The 24,627-nt window shown below is 39.0% G+C and overlaps 1 protein-coding gene and 1 long non-coding RNA gene across 4 annotated transcripts; both read right to left on the reverse strand.

The window, feature by feature from the left end:
• Positions 1 to 98: 98 nt before the first annotated feature.
• LOC110848097 (tubulin alpha-1 chain) lies at positions 99 to 2,438 on the reverse strand. Its single transcript, XM_022095218.2, has 6 exons — positions 2,241 to 2,438; positions 1,685 to 1,907; positions 1,145 to 1,604; positions 976 to 1,066; positions 493 to 908; positions 99 to 404 (listed from the first exon to the last, which is right to left on the reverse strand). Exons 1-6 carry the CDS (start codon positions 2,241 to 2,243, stop codon positions 245 to 247), a joined length of 1,353 nt encoding a protein of 450 aa, XP_021950910.1. The 5' UTR covers positions 2,244 to 2,438; the 3' UTR covers positions 99 to 244.
• A 2,475-nt stretch (positions 2,439 to 4,913) lies between these two features.
• On the reverse strand, positions 4,914 to 24,252 carry LOC110849321. Of its 3 annotated transcripts, none has more exons than XR_004834682.1 (8): positions 23,859 to 24,252; positions 23,654 to 23,755; positions 23,283 to 23,561; positions 15,504 to 15,679; positions 12,081 to 12,659; positions 11,405 to 11,988; positions 5,679 to 5,948; positions 4,914 to 5,551 (listed from the first exon to the last, which is right to left on the reverse strand). It is a non-coding gene; the product is annotated as an uncharacterized LOC110849321 (long non-coding RNA). The 3 variants fall into 3 exon arrangements; XR_004834681.1 differs by having other exon boundaries at positions 5,666 to 5,948; XR_002547798.2 differs by having other exon boundaries at positions 4,914 to 5,948.
• Positions 24,253 to 24,627: the final 375 nt, after the last annotated feature.

Consider the following 24,627-nt stretch of genomic DNA (forward strand, 5'->3'; position numbering starts at 1 on the left):
ACATGAAAGATTATCACATAGTCTAAAAGTTTGCGGGCAATGTCGGCAACTCAGTTTTATAGATGTACCACTAATAAGAATAAAGTAGAAAAGGGAAAACTTATTACAACGTTACGATTTTATTTCTTCAGTGAATTTACTGGCGTGAGTAATATGCAGACACGGAATGACACATGTGACAGAATTTATGATAGAATATAACGGAAAACAATTTAGACAGGACAATAAGATACAAATTATTCTACTAGTATTCTTCGCCGGCTTCTCCCTCGCCCTCAATGGAGTCCATACCAACTTCTTCGTAGTCCTTTTCCAGAGCGGCCAAATCTTCACGAGCCTCACTGAACTCGCCTTCCTCCATGCCCTCTCCTACGTACCAGTGGACAAAGGCGCGCTTGGCGTACCTGAAACAAATTACAAATCAGGGTCAGATTTAAAAGTTGCTAATATTACTCTTAATTCTTGTGATAATTAATTATTTTTACAACTTACATCAAGTCAAACTTATGATCAAGCCGAGCCCAGGCTTCAGCGATGGCGGTGGTGTTGGACAACATGCAGACGGCGCGCTGAACCTTTGCCAAATCTCCTCCAGGAACTACGGTGGGGGGTTGGTAGTTGATTCCGACCTTGAATCCTGTAGGGCACCAATCAACAAACTGGATGGTTCTCTTCGTCTTGATGGTGGCAATGGCAGCGTTTACATCTTTAGGGACGACATCTCCTCTGTATAACATGCAACACGCCATATATTTGCCGTGACGCGGATCACATTTGACCATCTGGTTGGCTGGCTCGAAACAGGCATTGGTGATTTCGGCGACAGAGAGCTGCTCGTGGTAGGCCTTCTCAGCGGAGATAACTGGTGCGTAGGTGGCCAAAGGGAAATGGATCCTGGGGTAGGGTACCTATTGGAGAAGAGGTAAACAAGTTAGTTCTTGAAGATATATTTAAGAATACTTTAAGTAAACTCACCAAGTTAGTTTGGAACTCAGTAAGATCTACGTTCAGGGCACCGTCGAATCTCAATGAGGCAGTGATAGAGGACACAATTTGTCCAATAAGTCTGAAAATTAACACAAGACGAAATCAATATTCATCTTGGCATAAATAACAAATTCTATTAATGAATTTCATTAATTACCTGTTGAGATTGGTGTAGGTGGGACGTTCAATATCCAAGTTCCTTCTGCAGATGTCGTAAATGGCTTCGTTATCAACCATGAAGGCGCAGTCAGAGTGCTCCAGAGTGGTGTGGGTAGTCAGGATAGAGTTGTAGGGTTCGACGACGGCGGTGGAGACTTGGGGAGCTGGGTAGATGGCAAACTCCAATTTGGACTTCTTCCCATAGTCGACAGAGAGACGTTCCATCAAGAGGGAAGTAAATCCAGAGCCGGTACCACCTCCGAAAGAGTGGAAAATGAGGAATCCTTGAAGACCGGTACATTGATCAGCCAACTTCCGAATTCGGTCCAGAACTAAGTCTACGATCTCCTTTCCGATCGTATAATGACCTCGCGCGTAGTTGTTCGCTGCATCTTCCTTCCCGGTAATTAATTGTTCTGGGTGGAAGAGCTGACGGTAGGTTCCGGTTCTGACCTCATCTATAAAATAGCAAATTGCATTATATAATGCAATTTTGTAACTAAATAGAAGTCCATTTTATATTTTTAGGACTACTCACCGATAACGGTTGGTTCCAAATCCACCATGACAGCTCGCGGGACATGTTTCCCTGCTCCTGTTTCACTGAAGAAAGTGTTGAATGAGTCATCACCACCTCCTACAGTCTTATCCGAGGGCATCTGACCGTCGGGTTGAATCCCATGCTCCAGGCAGTACAATTCCCAACAAGCATTGCCAATTTGAGTACCAGCTTGGCCGACATGGATTGAAATACACTCACGCTGAAAAAAATACAAATACAAAATAAATTTTCATTTCCCTAAAAATTTAATGATCCCCAAGTCAACGACCTCGCTAGCTCGCTACAAGGAAAAGGTCGGCCCCACACTAACTTCCTCGCTGAAAAACCCCAAAATTTCTAAACTTCCCATAATCCCCTAAACCCCCCCCCCCACCAATTTGCTAAACTGAACCCCAAATTTTATAAAACTTATTGGCATCTGAACCCTAAAGAAGCCACAGCCCTTCAAGAACAATATTGCCCCTCAACTCCCAAGGCCCGATTTCATCCCCCCTTAAAAAACACATCCCTTGAGGAAATACCCCTAACTTACCATGATTCCTGAGAGGGGTACTTTATTAAATCAAAGAAATGTAAAAAAATTAGTGGGAACTAGGTTCACGGTAGATCAAAGACTTAGGTCGAGGACAAGAGGAAGAAAATCGAAGTTTATCCCGTGGAAGCAACGAAAGGACTGACGAGCTGCTCGAGGAAAAAATCCCACCGGTTGATTTTTTGGGAAGAAAAGCGTGGGCGGTTGGCAAGGCGATAGACGAGCGAGGGCGCTGGAAACTCGGCAGGAATTTGGGAAATATTGGATTGAGACTTTTTTGAGACGACTTTTTTTAAAAGATAAAGATGAGAATCGATGAGAAACAATGTGATGGTTTTAAAATTGAGATGTGTGTCGACTTGAGAAATTACTCACGATTTCCAAACCTTGACCATTTGTCAATTCAGACTGAATTCTCGTCTTTTTAATATGGAAAACTATTTAAATTTGATGACAAGTCACGCAAAAAGTGCGTCTGCATCGTAAATTTAGTTCTGAGAAACTGTCAAAATTTGAAGTAAGGAACAAAGTGAGCCGAATAAGTCGAGCTCGACTTCCTTATCCAGGTGCAATCCACGAATATTTGATAAGTACGGGGAAAAATTCGAATAATAAAACGAAGGATATTTGACAAGGTCAAGTTTATGAAATAAATTTTATATGCATGCGACGATATTTGTATTTGTGGGAAAATTCAGGTCATCATGTAATTCTGAATGTTTAGTAACAATAAAAGACAAAATCGTTACATTAACCCAAGATTCTTAGAATAATAGGCATTTTTGAACCGGTTAATATTTTGTTTAAAGTTATAAACAATGGGTAAATATTTAGAACAATACAAGCAGAGGAAGTTTCACAAAAGTGGTAAAAAATACAAAATTATAAACATGTGGGTCAGATCAGAGTTAAAATTTTCCACTCATAAATAAATAAAATACGGCATATACTCACGTGCATGAGAATGATGCCTCCGGTTGATAAAATCATCCGAAAATGTGGAATCTTAATCAAATAACATGAATAAAAAGAGAGATATGCAGAGATTTGATCAGGAAGATATCAACCCAACCTTCCTGTACAGCAGCCATCCATGTAAACTTCTGAATCCGAACGTCAACCATTTTTTAGCCCGAACCAGGGCTTATGTAATCGTCATGTCCGTCCGTCTGTCCGTCCGTCTGTCTTTCGATAACTCTCGAACGAGTTGACCGATTTGGACCAAATTTGGTACAGACATGTATCTGGGCAATGCAACGACCGAGTTCGAACATGGGTTCAATCAGAAAAGTTTTGGACCGGTGGGGGTCATCGGAGTGGGTGGGGTATTATGCACCAAAATTTCAAAATTGTCGTAGAAAGCTGAAATTTGGCACAGAGGTTACTAATGACTCCTAATAGATAAAAATGAGTTAAAGTTGGAAAAATTTTCTTCTTGAGTGACCCTAGGGGGTGACCCATACTGATTTTTCAAAATCGTCATATCAAGCTGAAATTTGGTGGAGAGGTTGATTATGGGTCCTAATGGAAGAATATGACATGAAATTGGTAAAATTTTTATCTAGAGCGACCCTATGGGGTGACCCATACCGATTTTTAGAAATTAACATAGAAAGCTGAAATTTGGACCAGAGATCCTTACTGCTTTCTCATGAAATAATACGAAGTTAAATATGAACACAAATTAACCATATGGGCTGTAGAGGCGACCCCCACTGGGAAGTAGTCAAGGGCAATGGATAGTAAATATTTTTAGAATTTGGAGCCTAGTAGTACGAAAGATTGATGCAAGTTAATGCAAAAATTAGTGTAAAATAGTAGCACATAATTTTATAGAAAACTACTGAGAAACATGGGTTTACTAAACCTGGTTCGGGCTAAGCAAAGCTGTACTGATAGGTTTTATAAATATTATTTATTATGCAATTTAACCGACGACATTTATATGACGTCTCTAATCGTAGAAAAAGTATGACATAAATCCGTCTATTGTGGTACTACATATTGAAACTGAGCAAGTTGGCTGGATAGGAAAAATGAATAAGTGGTGGGAGGTGGGGAGGTTGTTTCAGCTGGTTATGAATTTTCAGAATCAGAGCGACCGAGACTGGTACAGAGACAGACGTATTCATTTGAAATTCATGCAGACATAAAAGATTGACAATCGACGAGGGTTGGTTAAACTATTCGTCATCAGTTTTAACCACATGCCGCATTTCCGTTTGGCTGTCGATCAACGACTCAAAATGAGGAATATGTATTTGTATGTATGTACCTTGTGATAATGTATTTAATGTAGGTGCATGAGAGTAAAGTAAAATTTTGACAGGGCTCTCATCTTGTTAATTGAAATTGGGATAACAATATTGAATGCAGATTGTGAAAATGGAAATATCGTTTGACCGCTTCATTTGCCAGGGTCACATTTTGCAGTAACTTTGAGATAAAAGAGAGAGATTTACATTTCATTCAGAAATTGCCAGTGTACAGCAGAGGAAAAGAGAACGAGTGTAGGATAAATAAATACATGATGATGGGACACAAAACTATTTATCGATTCAATGAATGAATGAATTAGTTTGTTCGAGATAGCTGTGTTGATTCAGATTATTTGGCGACACAGTGACTGAGATTTAGTCTTAAAATACAGCACACTCACGAGTGTGGTTGGATTAAACTTACATAAACGTGAATTTTAAACCAAGTTAAAATCTTTTAATGAAATAGAAACTGGAGCATTTAAAATAAAAAATTCATACATTGAATGAGCGAGAGAGGAATGAATTACGGGCGTGAATAATAATAATAATAAGAGCACAGTACAATTTTAGTTAAGTATGAATAAAATATTCAACAATAATTGTGCAACTCGACAGCAAATATTTAGTAGCATTACATAAAATGCATGATTAGGCAATTTCAAATTCATTTAAAAATTGCAATAATTTCCTCTTCGCTTTTGCAGTTTTGCTGACTTTTTTCTTTCCTTGTTCTTGAATCATACTTGATTGGTGGAGGATTTAGAAACTACTAGGTGAGCATTATTTCATAAATTTCCAACGTACAGTTCGACGAAAGGACACCGCCAAAATCAGCTTTCACAATGATCTCAGAGTTAAAAAACTATCTGACAAATCATTATAAAAGCTGGAATTGTCGGGTGAAAAGAACTGCAGTTGTCAAATTCTTGTCTTGATATCCAACACTGCTTGCAATTGAGAGCTTTCATGATCCAACACCCAGGACCGTCTTCGTGATTCGTCGTCTTGCTGAATTCAGTTACTGTGCGAATCCCCAGCCAGGCACCACACCTAGAACAATACAGAGAATTATTCTAACACAACAAGTTGTAGAAAGTTACAAGGAATATAAAACATTCTCAAATTCGAACAACCCATGAATAGAATTCTGCGAAAGAGCATTACTTCAGCTCCTTACTTGGCTTCCTTCTTCTTTTCTTCTTGTATTACTTCCACGTTGTCTTCAACCAGTGGACCTTGCAACCGGAGAGGAGCTGTTGTAATAAGTTGAATGTACAGCCGTGTGAGTGAGCATTGAATGAACATTCTTCTTCACCAACTAACTACTACTACTACTTTATCCGTCGTCGTCACCAACCGGCCCAACCGATGAGGTCAATCCACACACAGCATTTTGCATGATCCTTCCACACCATCACCCGTCATCCTCCAATTCAACGAAATAAACCTGCGGAACAGAAAAAGGTAAAACTGTTAACATGATATGATCAAGGGGAGGTTTACCCACACACACACACATTTGACTGGAATTCGACCCTAATTACAATCACTTTACTGACTGTGGGAAGGTGTGTTACATGACGCGCTGAAAAAAAATGTTATTATTAAGTTGGTCAACTCTCCGTCTCTCAGTCAGACATAAGTGGTGGTAGTCGTATAACAAATTGCAAACTCCTGCTTTGCACATACCAAATTTTTGCTATCCATTGATTATGAGTACCACCAGCACAATACTTACACATACGATGTAGCCTGCTCGGTGGACGAGTGAGTGGTCATATTTTCCACATAATCTCACACTCACCCCAAGAACAAGCAGCAGTAATAACTCGAAAATATCCAGAGCTGATAAACTGGTAATATTTTATGCTATCAAATCAAACTGAATAACTAACTCAAGTGATGACTTGGATGAAGAGCTGATGACACACACACACTCACAGACAATCGAGAGAAGCGGCGGCGACGACGACAACGACAATGTCATTTGCTCCATGCATTCTCACGACCAACAACTACAACTGATGAGATGAGACTCACTCGTCACAAGAAGAGCACAATATAATAATAATTCCACCACAAAATCATCCACAGCAGCAAAAGAGGCGACTACCACGATATTATATTATTATCAGTTCTTTGGACTCTCTTTTGCTCTCCTGTCCTGTGCGTGTATTTTATCACCACCACACTCCATAGTCAAATAAGTTGATTATATTACTGAATGAATATTGAACAGATGTGTATTTGTATGAATATGGAAAGGCACTGGAACATCGAAATCCGAATGAACAGTTTAGAAATAATTATTTATGGTTGACCTATCAACTGCACACCAGCAGACCAACCATGGGCAATGATGATGAGAGGTAAAAGACAGACAGAGAGAGAATAAGAAGAGAGCCACCAACTAAAAACCAACCAACCAACCAACTGCACCGCATTATTGCAAATTACGAATTATTACATATTATATACACAGCTATAGTCTAGCAGTCTTTTAGAGTGCCTGGTTTATCTAATTCCTCTCTCTCTCTCCTCCTTCCCAGGTAGCAGGTAGGCAGAAAAATCTCTCACCAACAAAACCAGCCTACAAGTGTCCCAGCAGCTTTCTAGGGCATAACTGCAAAAGTTCGAAGTGCTTATGCTCCTGCTGCTCCTCTCTGCCACACCAAGCACCACTATAAAGAGAGACCGGCATAGAAATTTTTTAAGGAGAATGTGTGTGGATTGTAGTGAATATCTGTAACTGATGAATAAGCAGTGTATTGTTGGTTGGTTGGTTGCTCCCAGTTATAAAATCTGCTCGAGCTGTTGTTGGACTTGCAGAATCACTGAGGAGAGTTTATGAATGGGAGTGGGTGGCAGGGTGGAATGTTCGTCTCTCTTGTGTCTCACTATCATACTTTTTTACGATGACTCCTGATGATTACAACCAAACCAACCTAACAGCATTCTCTGCAAGTTAAAAATTTAACAAACCTCACTCACTTTACCATCCAAACCAGCCAACCAAACGCTTTACAGAGAGATGAGAGCTTAAAGAGAGAGAGAGACGACGACGACGGGGATATGCATAAAACCCATCCATTGCACAACCAAAACTCGAAACCAACCCATCACAAAAAGTTCATAAAATACATTTGCCAGCAGCAGCAGAGGAGAAGAGAAATAGTTGAACCTGAAGAAGGGGTTGCTGGCTTCGGTTTAGTTAAAGAGAGACGGTCTCTATTTTGCTTAAAGTTTTATAATGCAGCCTTTTTAACCAGCTTTAGCAGTGCACCACCAGTCTCAGTATGCAATGCCGTAACAGAGCAGTGTAGCCGTAGTAGTAGAAGAGTAGTGTGAATTCGATGGATGGAATTGCCAACACAAAAAGTGCCTTGCCATTCTCTTCTTTAGCAGAAGAGAGCTTATTGCATTGCTGCTGCTGCTGCTGCTTCTCCATACATTATTGCATACCAACCAAAAGCTGTAAAGGAAACCACACCATGCAAACCAATTCCTGTGAAAGCTAGCAAAGCTGTTGCATGCATATATCTGCTGGTGGTGGCGGATGAGTTTTTGAACTCAATATTCAGAGCTCAATATATAATGTGGGTAGCATTTTTCCTACTGCTGCTAACTAATACATCTTTCTTTCCTCATAATACCAGCAACATGCCAACTTAACTTTGCTGCCTTTCTATTGCTCGTGTATATGTGCCTGCTCGTGATCTGCATAAAGTTCGTTCGTCTCTGAGAGAATGAACCTCCTCGTCATCATCATCCATCCACAATCCTACGGACGACGTGCTCAGCCTGTTGCATACGATGCTGCTACACTGCTGCAGAGATAGCTATTAGAGAGAGGAGATGTGCTGAACCAAGTGAGACTGCACTTACACAAGAGATGGGTATGACGTGAAGGAAGCTGCAAATTCAACACATACAGAGAATATTTATAAGAGCTACTACTACAACATAGAATAAGAGAGAGTTTTAAATGGGATTTCGTTATGTTCGAAGTAGGACGAATTGTCTAGACATATTCAACACCCCTGATGCTGTTATACCATCAGGTCTTCTACTTATGCTCAATAGTGTTAGTTGGATGGTTAATAGTTCGTTAGTTAGTTAGTTGGTGGCTGGTGGTAACTTAACTATCTTACTTATCCCACTACCTACCTACCTTACCTACCTCCTAGTATAATATAATAATGCAATAAATAAAAAAGTAAAATATTATTTCAATGCAAACCAACGGCACTGCAAAAACAGACGAGCATTAAACCCCGCAAAAGAGTTCAAGATCCAATCCAACGATCTAGAATGGATGAGAATAATCACGTACATACATGTCGAGAGAATGGAAGTAGTGGGATGCAATACGACAATAAAGCCATCATCAGAATTGGAGAGAGAGAGAAAGAGGATATATAAATTTTCTATCTAATCCTATTCGCTCAACAGTACACATACATTTATCAATTCTTTGAGGAGCTTCCCCCGTCAGAATATTGCAGTCTTTTTACCTATCCTCCTCTAAATACCTAACCATCTACCTACTAAATGTCTGCTCATTTTTCCTCATTTTTTTCCCTAGATGACTTTCCGCAAATATCCAATACAAAATTACCCAATTGGTACGTACGTACATCTCGTTGAAGTGCATGTTCTCTCATCGTCGTGTTGGATCAAACGCTATATACCTACCTGCCTACATTCATGTACAACTAACTAACTAACCAAACCATGCAAGAAACAACTGTTCTGAATTGAACATAAAGGGCTGTACTTGGACCCAATAATGTTTAGTATTCAGAGCAAAATTATCATTTATTATTATGATCATTTTTGTATTAAGCATGTGTGCTATAAAATTTGCGTGCTTCAGAACGCAAATTGCTCATTCTCCTTTAACCATCCATCCTCCATCCTCGAATTTGTACACATGTATCCATGTACATATATTGTGTACATTATACAACAATCCCATCCAAATATCCAACTAAATTCCACACATTTACATTATTGAACCACAAAGGGAAATAAATCTCTTTGCCATCTTTCTCTTCTCTCTAGTAGTGAATTCAAAAAATTGTTCACCCTGGATGGATGGATAGATGGATATCTATCTCTATACAATTCCATTTTAAAATGTAACCCATTAAGCAAGCACCAACAGATATTACCAGTAGATGGTAAAAAATATAAGTCATAGACATTTTAAAGCCGGCCCAGGTTGGCTTTTTATTCACAGCAGACGGAGATGGTGATGGTGGGTTGGTGACTGTATTGCCTCGCCTGCCTGGTTAACAAACCAACTTCTTGACTTGTCTCTTTCAAATTCCAAGTATTCTATTGTAATGAAGAAATGAAGTGAGACGTGCAGAAGAAGAAGGAGACGAAGAAAGAAATGGAATTACTTTGGATTTCGAAATGACATTGGCAAACGGTGAAGCAAGCAAGCAAACGGTGAAGTAAAAGGGTTGAGAATGAATGTACCTATATTGCAGTGAGCAACAAGTGGTTGCATTGCATGGGCTCTCTTTTAGACGCTCCGCACTTCACGGTGTAACCGGTGGTGTGTCGGTTCAGCAGGGGGACACCATATAAAGAGGAACAACTCATATTGCAAAATGCAATGCCTGTTGCTTTGCTGCTGATGGTGTAACAATAAGAACTTGTCTCAATGTCCTCCGACCCTTCCTGTTCTTGTTAATAATGAAATCCGGAAACTCGGAAAGTTACGTAAAAACCGCCGCGATTGCGGATTGTACAGCAAGTTCGTTATATGATGATTGCAATTCATTGTTTCCTCCTAAAAACCTGCACTGCCTGATTACTTCCATTCTCTGCTAATACTTCCTCTCCCACCATCTCTATCTTATAAGTCTTAATAGACAATACACCCAAGAAGAAGAAGGTTCCTGTGAGAAAGGAAAGCGATTCCTAATTTTTATGCAGCCCTCTTTTTCATACATGGGAAAAGTGATCTCGCACCAGATATCGCTCATAATAATAATAAATAGCTACCCACCGCGACCACGTAATACATAGGCCATCTCTAATTTAATGAAACGCATCCCCCTTTTCAGAATAATTGTACAGATTGCGAAAAATAACGCGAATTTATATTTTTCTAATCACGACACGACACATGCCATTTTATGCCAAGGGTAGTCGAGAAAAGAAAGAATGGAATGAACATTCGTCGTCGTCGTCTCAACGCTTTTTCTGCTGGCTGGACTTTAGAGTTGGTTCTTTAATAGTTTAAGCCGATCATGTTGTAATAATAATACGTACTGTTCAAATGAGAGACGGGAAGAAGCATTCGACACTTGGTTGAAACAGACAACCAAAACCAACAACCTACACGACAACCCTGTACGTGCATACAACATTTATACTATCAGGCTGGCTGGCTAGTTAGTTAGTTAGTTAGTGCTTTTCTTTCCTAACAACTCGCAATTCTGCTGTAAAATGAGTTTGTGTAAGAAAAACGCTTTCAATGCAAAGACGGGCGGATGGATGGGCAGGAAGTAGAGAATCCCATGCCCAAGAGACTGGAAACTCTTTTCTTCTCCTGCTCCTTCTTTTCGTCTCTTATCACACTACCAGCTACCACCAAATTCTTATTATTTAATGAAAGCAACCACCAGTAACACCGAATTGCCTTTAATTACTCACTCATTCTAGTAAGTAAATGATGGTTGATACGTACCTACATATCTACATACGTACGTAGGAGTATGTAAGTGAGTGAAGTGAATGCAACAGCTTTAGTGCTTTAATTGAGCACAATGGAATAAAATGTTGATGATGACTAAATAAATAAAACAGCTCAAGAAGAAAAGATTCTTCTGTTTAGGAGTAAGTTGCGAGGACAGGAAGCAATAAAATAGATAATTCACTCGTTACCTTATTAAGGCTCGAAGACTGCAAACTTTTTTTTACAGATACGTGTGTGTCTGCTAATCAGTTGCAATTCCTTCCTTCCATTTCCTCCACCGACCGTTTCGCCGAATGTGCGATCCACTAAGAAACCATATACAAATATATGTGTGTGTACCAGCCGGATGCACTTGATTCTCAATTGGACAAATAAGCAGCAGTAGGTCTCAACAAACTCTAGTTAAGAAGTTCTGACGAGCAAAGGATGATAGATAATAATACTGGATATCTAAAATGCTGCTTCTTGATTCTGAATGAACATCAAGGATGATGATGGATTGAAGAATTGGTCGTGTTGTTGGCTTATCTTTTCTCACTTTGTTTTCTAAAGAATTTAATTTCCTTCCGTTGAGCTGTCTTGTCGGCGTATGAAGATGATGGCAGATATGGAATAATAATATCCAGGGAATCAAGCCAAGACAAGAGAGATGAGACTACGAAGAGCTGCGGAATGATGATGACCCTGTTGCTTCAGCCTGCCTCGCAAAGCTGGTGGTGCAGTTTATCTCTCTCTCTTTCGCCAGTTTCGCCGTAGATGTGCTCACTACTCTCTGCAGGAATAAGATGACCATTGGGGATTTAAAAAGTGCAAAAAACCTAGAGAAGAATTTGAAGGAGAGGCTTACATAAACTTATAACTTACTAAAAGAGTTAGCAGAAGAAGACCAAGACCAAGAGTTTAGCAGTGTTGGCCGGCTGCATGTTGAAGGAAGGATGATCATCGTTCGTCCCAGCATCATCATCATCATCTAATCCCAGAGATCACTTGCTCCTTCTTCGTGGTGTCTATTCTCTCTCTCTCTCCTATGGATGGACGGATGGTTTGGTTTTAGTTTAGCAGCAGATGATGATGACGATGGTGATCATCATGTTATAATGTTGTTGCAGTGCTGCGCTGGTGGTACGATGATGTGCAATGCAATATGCTGTGGTGATGGTTGGTTGGTTGGTGTGATGGTGTCTCCTCTCTTCAGTTCTTTAACAGGGACTTTGGATGGAATGGGAGGTAAACGGGAGGAATGTTGAATGTGGACGACGAGGTCAAATTCCTCAGTTCGCTTCGCTCGTCCGTCCACCAACTTCAGCAAACATAAAGGCTTTCGAATCTTCCAAGCTGTTTCAGTTACAAGAGAACACCATCAACCACCGTCCGTCCGTCCCCCTGCAGCAGCAGCAGCAGAATATGATAATGATGATGGTGTGGCGATGATGATGTGAAAATCTGCGAAATAGTAGACAGATAAATATTAGATGAATTCAAATTCAATTCCACTATCCCATGAAGAACGGACGGAAAGAGCCCATTTCACACACATATTATCACATCATTATCTTCTTTTTTAGTCGGCAGACTTATTGCAAACAAATTCAAATGACTAAAAAAATATGACAGGCGCACAATAATTGTACAACAACTGCACAGAACCACATTCAATCAATAAATATAATCCCACCATGACCATCTTTAATTGAAACTTTCTTGAATAATTTTACACACTTATTTAATTTAAAGGAGATGATCATCATGAGTAGAGTGACTCAAACAAACTGCCCTTATTTTTATCACAAAAATCACCTTTCAATAACCACCATGATTCCTCTCTTCTGCTTCTTGGAAAGAATAAATATGCAGTACATGGTTGTAACTCGTGCTTGCGTGTATTAATTCAAAAACCACAATCATTTCATTGATAAGTATATATATTTTCAATCTTGGTCTATTGACCGTTGACCCTAAACCTACTAACACAGCAAGCTCTTTCAATCATTATCGCTTCTCCTGACGATACATAGAAGCGTATCATGGCGACAAGTAAGACCAATGACCACAGTGTGACCAACTCATGTCCCATTACACATAACTGTACGTATGCCCTGCCATGCCACCATCGTCTGGGTAAACTTGCATGGTTATAAAAAGAGTTGATTCAGAATTTGGGGGAATGAATGAATTGTCAATAAATGAATAAAACGAGATAAACCATTAACAAAGATTTTTTTAAACAATGCAATTTTCACATGAAATAATGAATCAACCAATAGCCCATCCTACATTACATTCACGTATCGCATAGTATTACAATATCTATAAAAGGAGAAAAATCCTTATTATTGCAAATAATAAATATGTGTCTTACAAATATGCGGTCAACCTGCCACTAATAATGCAATCCATTATCTAATCCTCAAAAAACCTTGTGAATTTGGTGTACATCAATCAAATCAAGTCCACAACAGCCACAAAGAGAAGAGCAAACTTTAATGGCATGTAGTGATATCAAGTACGATATCATCGCGTCGTTTAACTTGTTGACTATTAACAAACTGGGTCTCTCCCTCTACAGTCATTCTGATAGTTCTCGGAATTTTTCCTGTTCCCACTAACTAACCACCACTAATAAAACAGCAGGAACATGTACATCCATCCCTATCCATCTCCTCCCGTCTCATGATAAACGATGCGAACTCTCCCTCAGAAAACGACGCTAAATTAAAGTAACAATCTCCTCACCAATAATACGAAAGGACCATTGTTGAACACACGACTGCTCTTCTGGTGTCATTTCTGTATTCAATTTGATCTGGCAAGAGGAGAGTATCAAGAGATGACGAGACATAATCCGTAGATTTAACTCGCCGGTTCCGGTTTCTTTCCCAACATCCATCTGTCTACTAACCCAACAACACCACCACTTTATAAAATTAAGTATATTCCATCCAGCAAGAAGAAGTACTTGCATATCTGTGAACGAATCAGCCTATATCACTCCTCAGCACATTATACAACTCGAAATTCCAAATGCAGTCTGTAACCAAAAATCCTGTCTCAAAAATTGTTCAGCCTTGACAGACCGGTCCTTACTAATGACTCCGATGAGGTTTAAATCTTGACGAGTCTTTAACTCCTATAAATCTACCTGCTGTCTGGTTTGCTGCTACCTGCATGAAATGAATAAATATGAATGCAAATATTATAAACCCACCAACCAACCCATCCTTCTCTCCTCTCTAAAGACAACTGTTTGTTGGGGTACTAATACTAATGCTAATAATAATGGTGCAAGGGGCGATCACGAGTCATTATGCATTACATATACGTTAGTTTCTTACTTTAATTTTCACCAAGTTTCGTTGATTTTGATATTGGTTAATTAAAAAACTTAAGAAAACTGAAAGAAGCAGAAGAAGGTATCGAATACTTATTCGAAAATCGAGATTCAAGTTGGAATTGCGATAAGTGTGTGGATAATGGTCTAACCAAACGAGTCTTCTTCTTCTCCTTATGTCCACTTCACTCCTTCTTTCACACAGAATGAGGAGAAGTAGGAGAAGAGACTTGAAGAGGAAAGGAATGCCAATTCTTTTCTTCTTGAATATCTTGATTCTTAGTTGAAAATGGATAAATGTAGAGAACCTTGGCTGACAACGAGAATTTCAATGCAATGCACCTTCCCATCATGATATTACCTTCCTTCCATCACTGCATCATCATCTCAATACCAGATTCTTTTGGCACTGCTTTGGCAACTGACCAGTTAGTTAGGTTTAGTAATTTAGTTACCAGTTATTTTACAAAGTCAGATCACACTCTTATTCTCTTTACCTCCACACACACATACAAAGAATGAAATTGTAATGGAGAGAGAGAGAGAAGATAATATTGCCAAGTTGTTGGCCAACAAGAATATACATACGTACACAAGAGACGAGATCACATAGCTCTCCGCAGACCAGACCACCAAATACACACCCCTTGAGACTATTGTACATTCTACATACATTCTATCTAAATGTAATTTTGTACACTAAATGTTGCTGACTGGCTGGCTTTCGCTTCTGAAAGTCATTACTATGCATTTTTGAAACCCAATAGCTCAATGTGTCTCACAGACCTCCCCCAGAAGTAAGTAAGTAGGATGATTTTGGCGATGCAGCTGTCTGCAATAATAAGTCTGCACCACTGTACTTACGTGCATGCATATTTACGTGAAGGTATGACAAGAATGGTGCTAAAAACTATGTCCAATTGTATAGCATAATAAACAGATTAAATAATAAGACTTACCAACGAAATCAATGAGCAAATGAACCGAGGAGTCGGTCGAGTCAAGTGTCAAAGTCCACTGCCAACTTCACATTCACATTCCTTCTTCTTGGTCCACTCCAAATCACCTCGTCCACCGTCCGCCAATGTGCAATGAATTTATGTAGTAAGTAAGTAGTCGCTCGCTCCTGCTGCTGCTGCACCAAAAGTAATTCATAACTTATTGTAGAAAGTCACACAAGTGAGGAGTACAAGACTTTTACTACAAGTTAAGTAAGTGATTGCAGAATAACTTGAATATCTAAAAGGTGAACATTTTTTTTTGTTTCTACGATCGTTCGTATGGCTATTATTGAAAGTGGTAGAAGAGAAGAGAATATAATGTAGTAAGTAAATCTTTTAACACTATGTCGTCGTGCCACCAGCCAAGAAGGAACAACTAAAGGAGATCCACACTACTTTACTACTACTTCTTCTTCCTCTTCTTCGTCCCTGTCTCAAACTTGAGTCTCAATGACTCTCGGGTTTATGAATGACTTGACTTCAAATTCTTGGTCTAATAGCTACAAACTTGTTAAGCTAAATTCTCGCATCCCTTCATAGAGCAGAAGAGAAGAAGAAGAGTATGAACGACTTGTAAAAAATCTCGGCAGAGCAGAACTTGTGTGTATGAGAGGCCATCCTCCCACCCAACCCAGGCAGGCAGCTATATAACACGTAATCTCAACAAATCCCATTCTTTGCTTTCACGAGATATGCATACGCTTCTTCTCTCGAAATACTGGGACTTTTCTACCAGCAAAAGCAGAACCAGTTCATATCACACAACCCTTGAATTTATTAAACCAACCAACTAACTAAACCAACCCATATAGATAGATTTAAAACACAAGAAAATTTCTTACTTTTGCAGGATTTCTTCTTCTCCTTTATATGATGCCGACACCAAGCGCATAATAATTCCTGGGCGAACCAGTAACTGTCATGCCTTTGGTAGTGCAAGCAGCACTCTGCCTGCACACGTATAAATAAGAAAATAGCTCAACCCCACTTTCCATGCAACATTTATATAAAACTGGTCGATGGGAGAGAAAAAATTGCAACTTTGCTTATTATCATGGTTTTCTTTCTTAAATTCCTAGCTCTAAACTATCAAATGATTTCACAAGTAGTGAGACTTTATTTCATTTTATTCGAAAATGAGCAGACCAAAGCAATAAATAAACCAACCAACCAACCAACCACGGAGGTAATAGAGGTAATAACACCATAAGAAGAACCGCAGACTAGACAGCTAGACTCTGCTTGCTAGACCTCAAGACGATGCATGATGATGATGATTCTTGGTCCAACTTCTTCTTCTTGAAGTCAAAGACTCACGAATTACTCGTTGCTTGCTGCTTGTGCTGGCTTTGAGCGTCTTTGCATGATGGCATTGCATTGCCTTTCTGAAAGTAAGTAATGTTGCATTGTGCTAGCTTAAAAGAAGACACTCGGAGGTAAAAACTTGTTACAGGGATGAGATGAGAAGAGTGGAATGCACTTGCTCCTTCGTCCTATTTGCTAATATAATATTGCATTACCGAACAAGTAAAAGGCAAGGCTGATGCTCAGTGTCTATACAGAAGAGAGAATATTATAATGACTGAACATCAAGAAAGGTATGACGATGATGATGATGATCGTCCTAGTCGTCGTCGTCGATGTGGTGGTGGAAGTATGGCATGCCATTTTATAAGAGGTAAAAAAAGGTGGCAAGAAGAAAATGCAAGCAGGTAAAGGTATGTTACAGGTAGTCAAATTAAAACATTCGAATTCAACTGATATACCCAACCGAGTAGTTCAAGTCTGTACATTCTCGAGTCTTAATTTTTGATAGTTTGATGCTTTTGGTTCTATTTTATACTTGCCTATGTTAAGAAAGGAGTGAAGAACGATAAGTTAGCCAAGCGTAATAAGAAGTCTTTTAAACTTGTTAAAACATTCATCCATCTCTCTCTCTCTCTCGCTCTTTTTGGCTGTAGGTGTATGTACTTACTTAAATGTTCGAATATTATTCGGCTTAAAAATCAAACGAATAACATAAGTGCAAACTTGAGTTGAATAGGCACGTAAATGCAAGTATTATATTATTATTAAAGGTATGATATTCGCTACGCTAGAACAAGTACAACAATGTGAGCACATAATACATTTAAGAATTCACAACCAACCAGCAGCCAGCGAGTGCAATGTGCAGGAAAAATGCCACACTACCACCATCATCATCATTTCTTATGTGATTGAACACTAAAGAGCTAGTAAAAAACGTAAGAAGTGTAGTGTAAGTAGTACTACGACGACTATTTGGATGAAAAATTCTAGTACAACTTGCCAGACTGTGATTATGCACAATGAGATGCGATTCCGACAGGGTACGAATTGCATTGCATTTCTGTGTTTAAAGCGCAAGAAAGAAAAAGAAAGATATGCCTACATGAAATGAGGCAAGTCAGGGATACGTTTGTCCGATGGTACGACCGACAGACACCGACCAACCAAACCATAATACAAAAACGCTCAACTTGAATATTTTCCAATATAAAACCTTCCATCGTCTCATCCTCTTCATCTTCTTACGGCATGTAAAATAATCTTCAACTTGTCTTAACGAACGAATATATATAGAGAGAGACAGACAGAGATTCCTTCATGCATTTCTATTTGAAATATGAAAGTTGTATTGCATTGCACAAAGCAGCAATTCCCGCAACCCTGCAATAAATGGAATTTGACTGCCTACAGATGTACTTAAACTTGTATATATGTGTGGTCATTCAATTATTTCCCTTCAGGTGAAATTTTAGCCAACCTGTCGAAAATAACCTCTCCTCCTCTCTTGATAGATGCACTTCGAATACGCGAATTCTGAACTCGGTACCGATTAAAGTATTAGTTCTTCAGGTACAAATTCCATCTCCACTTTTTATTTGGCAGTTTACTGCGTGGGGGCCCTATTTGTTCTACCCGTGGAGCAAAAGATGCATAAATATATGTACAAGAAAAAGATTGGCCGTTCAGTTCATCACTCGCGAGAAAATGTGTTTAATATTTACTTACTGCCATTATATATTACCACCACCAAGTGACTGGAATTAGGTAGTGTGAAATGGTATATCTACGATTGGTTGGATGAAATTATAGTAGTATCAGGTTCACAATAATTCACATGTTTTCCCACACTACACAATTGCATGCATGCAGTGGATTAGTTCAACTCGGTTTAACCAACTTTACCATGGCACAGCAACAGCCTTTAACCAACCCCATTCAACGCCAACCCCTCGTTCATTTTACTGTTCTTCTGTTCAATCATCATTTCATGAATATTCTGCAAAAGAAGACAAACCTCTCTAAAAACGATTCGACTGGATGGAATTGCATGCAACCGGCAAGATGGGAGATGATACAGGATGACGTGGAAGTAGTTGGTTCCTGTCCCAACTTAATTCCATTCTTTATGCCATTTATTTACCATCTCGCCACCATCATTACAAACTTGCTACAAACAAGCTATCCATCCATACGACGACTAGCATTACCATCAAAAAAATATATACTAATAAAAAACGACCCATCGAGTAAAAAAAAATTGAAAAGGAATTTCTCTCCAATTCACATTTAGAAAAATGCCCAACCCGAAACCACTAAATAATTTAATTTTTATTTAAGAAGCAAGAAAGAGCAGCCAAGAATATTATTTATTGGTTAATCTAATGAAAAACTAATTATCAAAATGCCAATAATAATAAAAAATGGTCACGTTGTTGTTACCTTCGGACATATCAAAGGCTGCTGCATACTAAAAATATCACCGCATAAATCAACTCCTACTTTACGGCTCCCTTCTGTGTATACATGTATAAGGCTAAAGTCCAAATAAATAATGTTAAAAACTTTTTAACACTTGTTAAATAATGGCAGTTAAAATTTCTACTGTGTGACTCGTAGATAAGAGAAGAACGGAGAGGAGATGGATGAAAACCACAAGAAAGTTTATCCGACAACGACGACGACGACAGAGTCCATAAAGTCTTCAACAATCCGCAATCTTATTATTTCTTTACCCTCTTTTCTTTGCCAGCCTGCCTGCAGTGTGTAGTACCGCATATTATAATATCGCCGTACTACACGATACGAACGACTATACTATATTATATGCACACTTATTTAGAATTAATGCGACTGCTAAATCGTTGAATGTAAATGTGCAATTCGAATTGTTCTGAATGCTAAATACCTTAGTAAGTAAAAATTTTATGTCCGTCTGTCTCGTCTCTCTATACACCAGGGCTGCTCGGCTATGTAGCTGCATCAATTTGCAAGCTGATCTCGTAATAATAATGTCTGTCTACTGGTGAGTCGTAGTGTTGAAATGTTCTGCTGCTTATTAGCTTATTTTATTCTGCTCTTTATTCCAACTATTACCAACTACAACTAGATGTACGGTATGGTGTGGTCTGTGCAAATAATATTCATTTTTTAACCAAGGCAAGTAAATTAATAATAATAAGGTGTATTTGGAGAGCCGACGAGCGAAACACAATCCTGCTTCTCCTCTGCTTATGAGAGAGTTGACAAAAGCAGCAAGAATTGAAATATGAACATAATTCTCAGGCAGGCAGAGAGTGCCACAAAAATATCTGTCTAAATATGCACATGTCCCCAACATTTTTTAGCTAATTAAAGAAAGAATATGAAAGCAGCAGCAGCACCAATGTAACAGTTGTCTGGTGGTTGACTTCACTGCAAAGGTATGCACTGCAAGTCCTCCCTTTTGTCTATTTGAGACGCTTTTATTACATTCGTCAAATCTTATGCATCCCAATGCCGAATGTTTACCTTGATATTTGAATAGTTTTAATGATGTTGAAATTGGTGGATACAAAGGTGCAGTGTAAGTAAGTAATAATGTGTGGTGAGAATGTTTGGGGTGTTAACAACAAACAATGAAATAGGATGAAAGAAATGAACAAATCCCTTTTTCCATCCGTCTACCATTACCACTACCTTTGAGGGATAAAATCGGAATCTTTTAATATTTTTCTACGTAATAATAATAACCAACAAATGCATAGTTCTCTTCTCATCGTGTTCTTGGCTGATTGAGAATGATATTTCTTCAATTTTAAAATCCTTCATAAAAAATCGTCTCGTCTGTGCTCGCCTCAAATATGTATTTTTTCTCTTTACAGGTGAACATAAGGCTCCGCCATATTATACACATTCGCACAACAATAATCTACAACCATTAGGACCATTATACATTATGAAAAGATGTTTTTTAACTTTAAAATGTCCCATTGCTCTGTCAGAAACAATCAGACAATACATTGTGCGATTGTTGTAAAGAGAAGAAGAACATAAAGAATGGGATAAAATGAATGAATGGGTGACGAAGATAAAGTTGAAGGGTTGCGGAAACTCACAAGTAAAGTGAAATAATAAATGAATTGGTTGGTTGGCTGGTTGGTGTGTGTAGCGATATAAAGTTTCATAACATAAATAACATTACATTAAATTGCAGTGATTGTTTGTGGACACGGACGACGGAACGGGCTTTGCTGAGTTCATCCTCTTATCAGTTCATTCAGCTTTTCAAGCTTTTACGAGCTTCCGGTACGAACTTGATGTTGATTGTAACAAGTGCGAATCCGGGAACATATACGAGTTGCATGCAGTTAGAGAGAGACAGAGACAGACAGCAGCGAGCATTATTATTTGTTCCACTCTTCGGCTATTTAGATACACCATCCATTACCGCAGGGATTGGATGGATGATGGTGAGAATATTGTGTGGTGGTGATATATGTTGTAGTGAAAGTCGATTCTTTTTCTTCTTTTACAATGCACAAATAAGAATAGGAGGAGAGAGAGAGACCCAAGGAATGTGTGAGAACGAATCGAATTCCGGGCCTAGCCCCATTGATTCATTATTTGTTTGTTTTGCAAATTCCAAGAAATATTTATGCTATTATATATGCGGCATGGTGTTGATGATATCATGGGAATGAAATGTACCTTAATTGGATTGTAGCAGAATTTAAGATTGTGCAATCAAATGCAGAAATAATGGCGTAACAATGTCACTAAAAAGGATCCGGTCGGGACTAAACCTAGAGTGTTACTCACTCAAATTTAATTTATGAATCATTTAATGGCATTTTTGCAGAATAGCAATTGCAAATGAGGAGGTTGAAGGCCATATTTAACAAAACCCAAAAGGTTGGTTGTAGCAGGCGGTTAAGTGAAATTAAATTTTGGCTATTTATCCAACACTACTGTGGGATGTTGATTTCAATTGTCGGTTTCAAGTTTCATGTATTTTTTTACAATTGGGATATTGACATTTGCATTTTGGTTCGGCCAAGAAGAAAAATAATGGAATTGAGGAGGGGAGGTTGTGTACTATCAACTCCCGGATCTCGATGCCCTTTGGATATTTTGTAGTGTCCCATGAATGTACAACAACCCTAAAGTGGTTTGATTCCATGGCCACATTTGCGCCCGCCACACCCACTCAAAGGTGCCCAAAAATCGCTTTCACTCCAGCTTTCACTCATTCAAAACCACGCCAAAAATCCAAATTTACTCCGATTTTGAAATTTCTTTCACCATTATACTCCCAGATAGTTGCTTTCTTATTTCCAACATCAAATTCAACTTTTCTGATGATTACTTCGCAGGCATAATTTGTTTTGTTGATTACTACAACAATGCTCATTCAGAATTTTAAATTTTAAAATTACTAAGAATTTCAAAAAGTTGAGTTTGATGTTGGAAATAAGAAAGCAACTATCTGGGAGTATAATGGTGAAAGAAATTTCAAAATCGGAGTAAAATTGGATTTTTGGCGTGGTTTTGAATGAGTGAAAGCTGGAGTGAAAGCGATTTTTGGGCACCTTTGAGTGGGTGTGGCGGGCGCAAATGTGGCCATGGAATCAAACCACTTTAGGGTTGTTGTACATTCATGGGACACTACAAAATATCCAAAGGGCATCGAGATCCGGGAGTTGATAGTACACAACCTCCCCTCCTGAGTTGAGTTGGCTCAAGAAATGGAGAATGGAATGATACTAAATAAATGCCTGTTGTGCCTACTTCTTTCATTGTTCTGCTTATGTATTCTAGCTGTGTGTGTGTACTTGATAAACGAAGAGGTTTGGACAACATTTAAAAAAAGATGATCTCTGCATATCCACAATCTAACAAGAAAGGCCCATTTTTCCATCCCACATGCCAATCGGAGAGATGCTTGTCATAATAATATTACCGGCCGGCTTGCCTAGCCTAATAAGGGTTCTGCCCGTGCCCACCACAAGAGTGGTATCAGTCGAACGTACATGCATATACGTATGATGGCATGCAAGTGGTTGTTTAGTACATGTTTAACAATGTGGAGATGAAATTGACCCAAGGCAAGGCTATTATTATAATCAACATCGGAATCTATTGTGCGTGGTAGTAGAAGGAACTGACAACTGACTGCCTTGACATTTTAATAATTACAACATGTTTTATGTGTGTGGTGTTCAGTTGTAAACGGCAAATGCGAAAGAAAAAATATCCGCCAAGCGATCAATTCTTGAACATATAGAGAGAAGAGCTATAAAGTTATAATATTCTACCCAACCCACTAAACAAAATCTACTTTGATGAAAGCGCCCTTGTCGTGACAACCCTAACCGATGTAACCGATATACCGTAGGGAAAAAAACGACCGATAATCATAACAAAGATGCTAAGAAAAAGTGGACTTACCCGAATCTCCTGCAATGAATTTTATCTGTATATTGATATTATTGGATAGTAGATGGGGATGATGATGATGTTGTTCTTGCAATATTGTGTATTGAGTCCTGTCACCATTTCGTCATGAACTTCCGGTTCCGGGGCGTGTGCCGAGTTGGAGTTATCCTTGCCATTCCTTTCTTATCTCTTCTTCTCTCTCCTCGATTCTTGTGAAGTCATCGCAAAAGTTTATTTAAGTATACAACACATGGCTTAACCGGTCGGCCCACGTTGATGAAGTCATCAAGTCTGAAAATATAACAATAATGCAATAAATTTGCATGTATCTAGGACAAGCAAAGTCACTTTCTCCCACATGGAATAAAATCTTATTAACTTACCCGTATTTTCTCCAAATTTCACTACTCGATACCCGGCAAAACCCGGCTTTCTCCTCGTAACTCCCCACCACATGTCGTGAAAGAAATTCTGGACTTTTCCATCTACACATAACAAATCCAGACCTTTAATTCCTGCATTGCCTAATTTCCCGTAACCAATAAAATAATACGGTTCAAATCCAAGCAAAAATGACCGTTGACTTACCTCGTCCAACTTCCTCCCCGTCCTTATCCTTATCCGTCGTCCGTAGTAGGCAGGCAAATTCCTCTCACCCTTGATAATAATGAGCTGATAACGTCCTTGATAACCTCCTGTCTGGCGTCGATAAGGCGGCCTGCAGAATTATTTTAAAGTTATCGTCGTCGCCGGCACGAGCACGACGAGAGAGCGGAGTTGATGGCGGACGAGAGGATGTAAAAATGTGGCTGCCACTCCCGTCCGTCTGCTTCTCGATCATGCTGCCTCATTCAAACTCGTGGTGGTGCATGGCAAGGAGCGAATGGTGTGGCAAGGAATATGGTGGATCTCGCATCGTGCTGAATGAATGGAGCACATTCCAATTCTTCTATTTCATCCAAAAGAACAACTCAATGATCCCCGTCCGGCAACTTTCCTGGGAAAGCTGAGAAGCCCAAGTTCTCATCTCTCGACTAACTAATAACTTTTTACATCATTCACAAAAGATAAGAATATTTATGGCCTACCTCATTTTTTGCACACTCAACAAATCCACCATCATCTACCTGTTTCTCAATCAATGAAATAAAGTAAAGTGTCAAGATGTCGTCAAAGGTATGAGACGTGTCACGTATATGTCACGTTTAAATATAATAAAAACTTTTCTTTGTCGACTAATAATTTGTCACCTTAAGTTTAAATTTACTGGATTGAGGTAAAGCAGTTTGAGAAGAGGAGAGAGGAATCTGCACAGTTGGAGGAGGAATGTGAGGGGAATATAAACTTAACAACTTGA

This window comes from Folsomia candida, unplaced genomic scaffold, assembly GCF_002217175.1.
Source record: "Folsomia candida strain VU population unplaced genomic scaffold, ASM221717v1 Fcan01_Sc004, whole genome shotgun sequence".
Classification (NCBI taxonomy): Eukaryota; Metazoa; Arthropoda; class Collembola; order Entomobryomorpha; family Isotomidae; genus Folsomia; species Folsomia candida.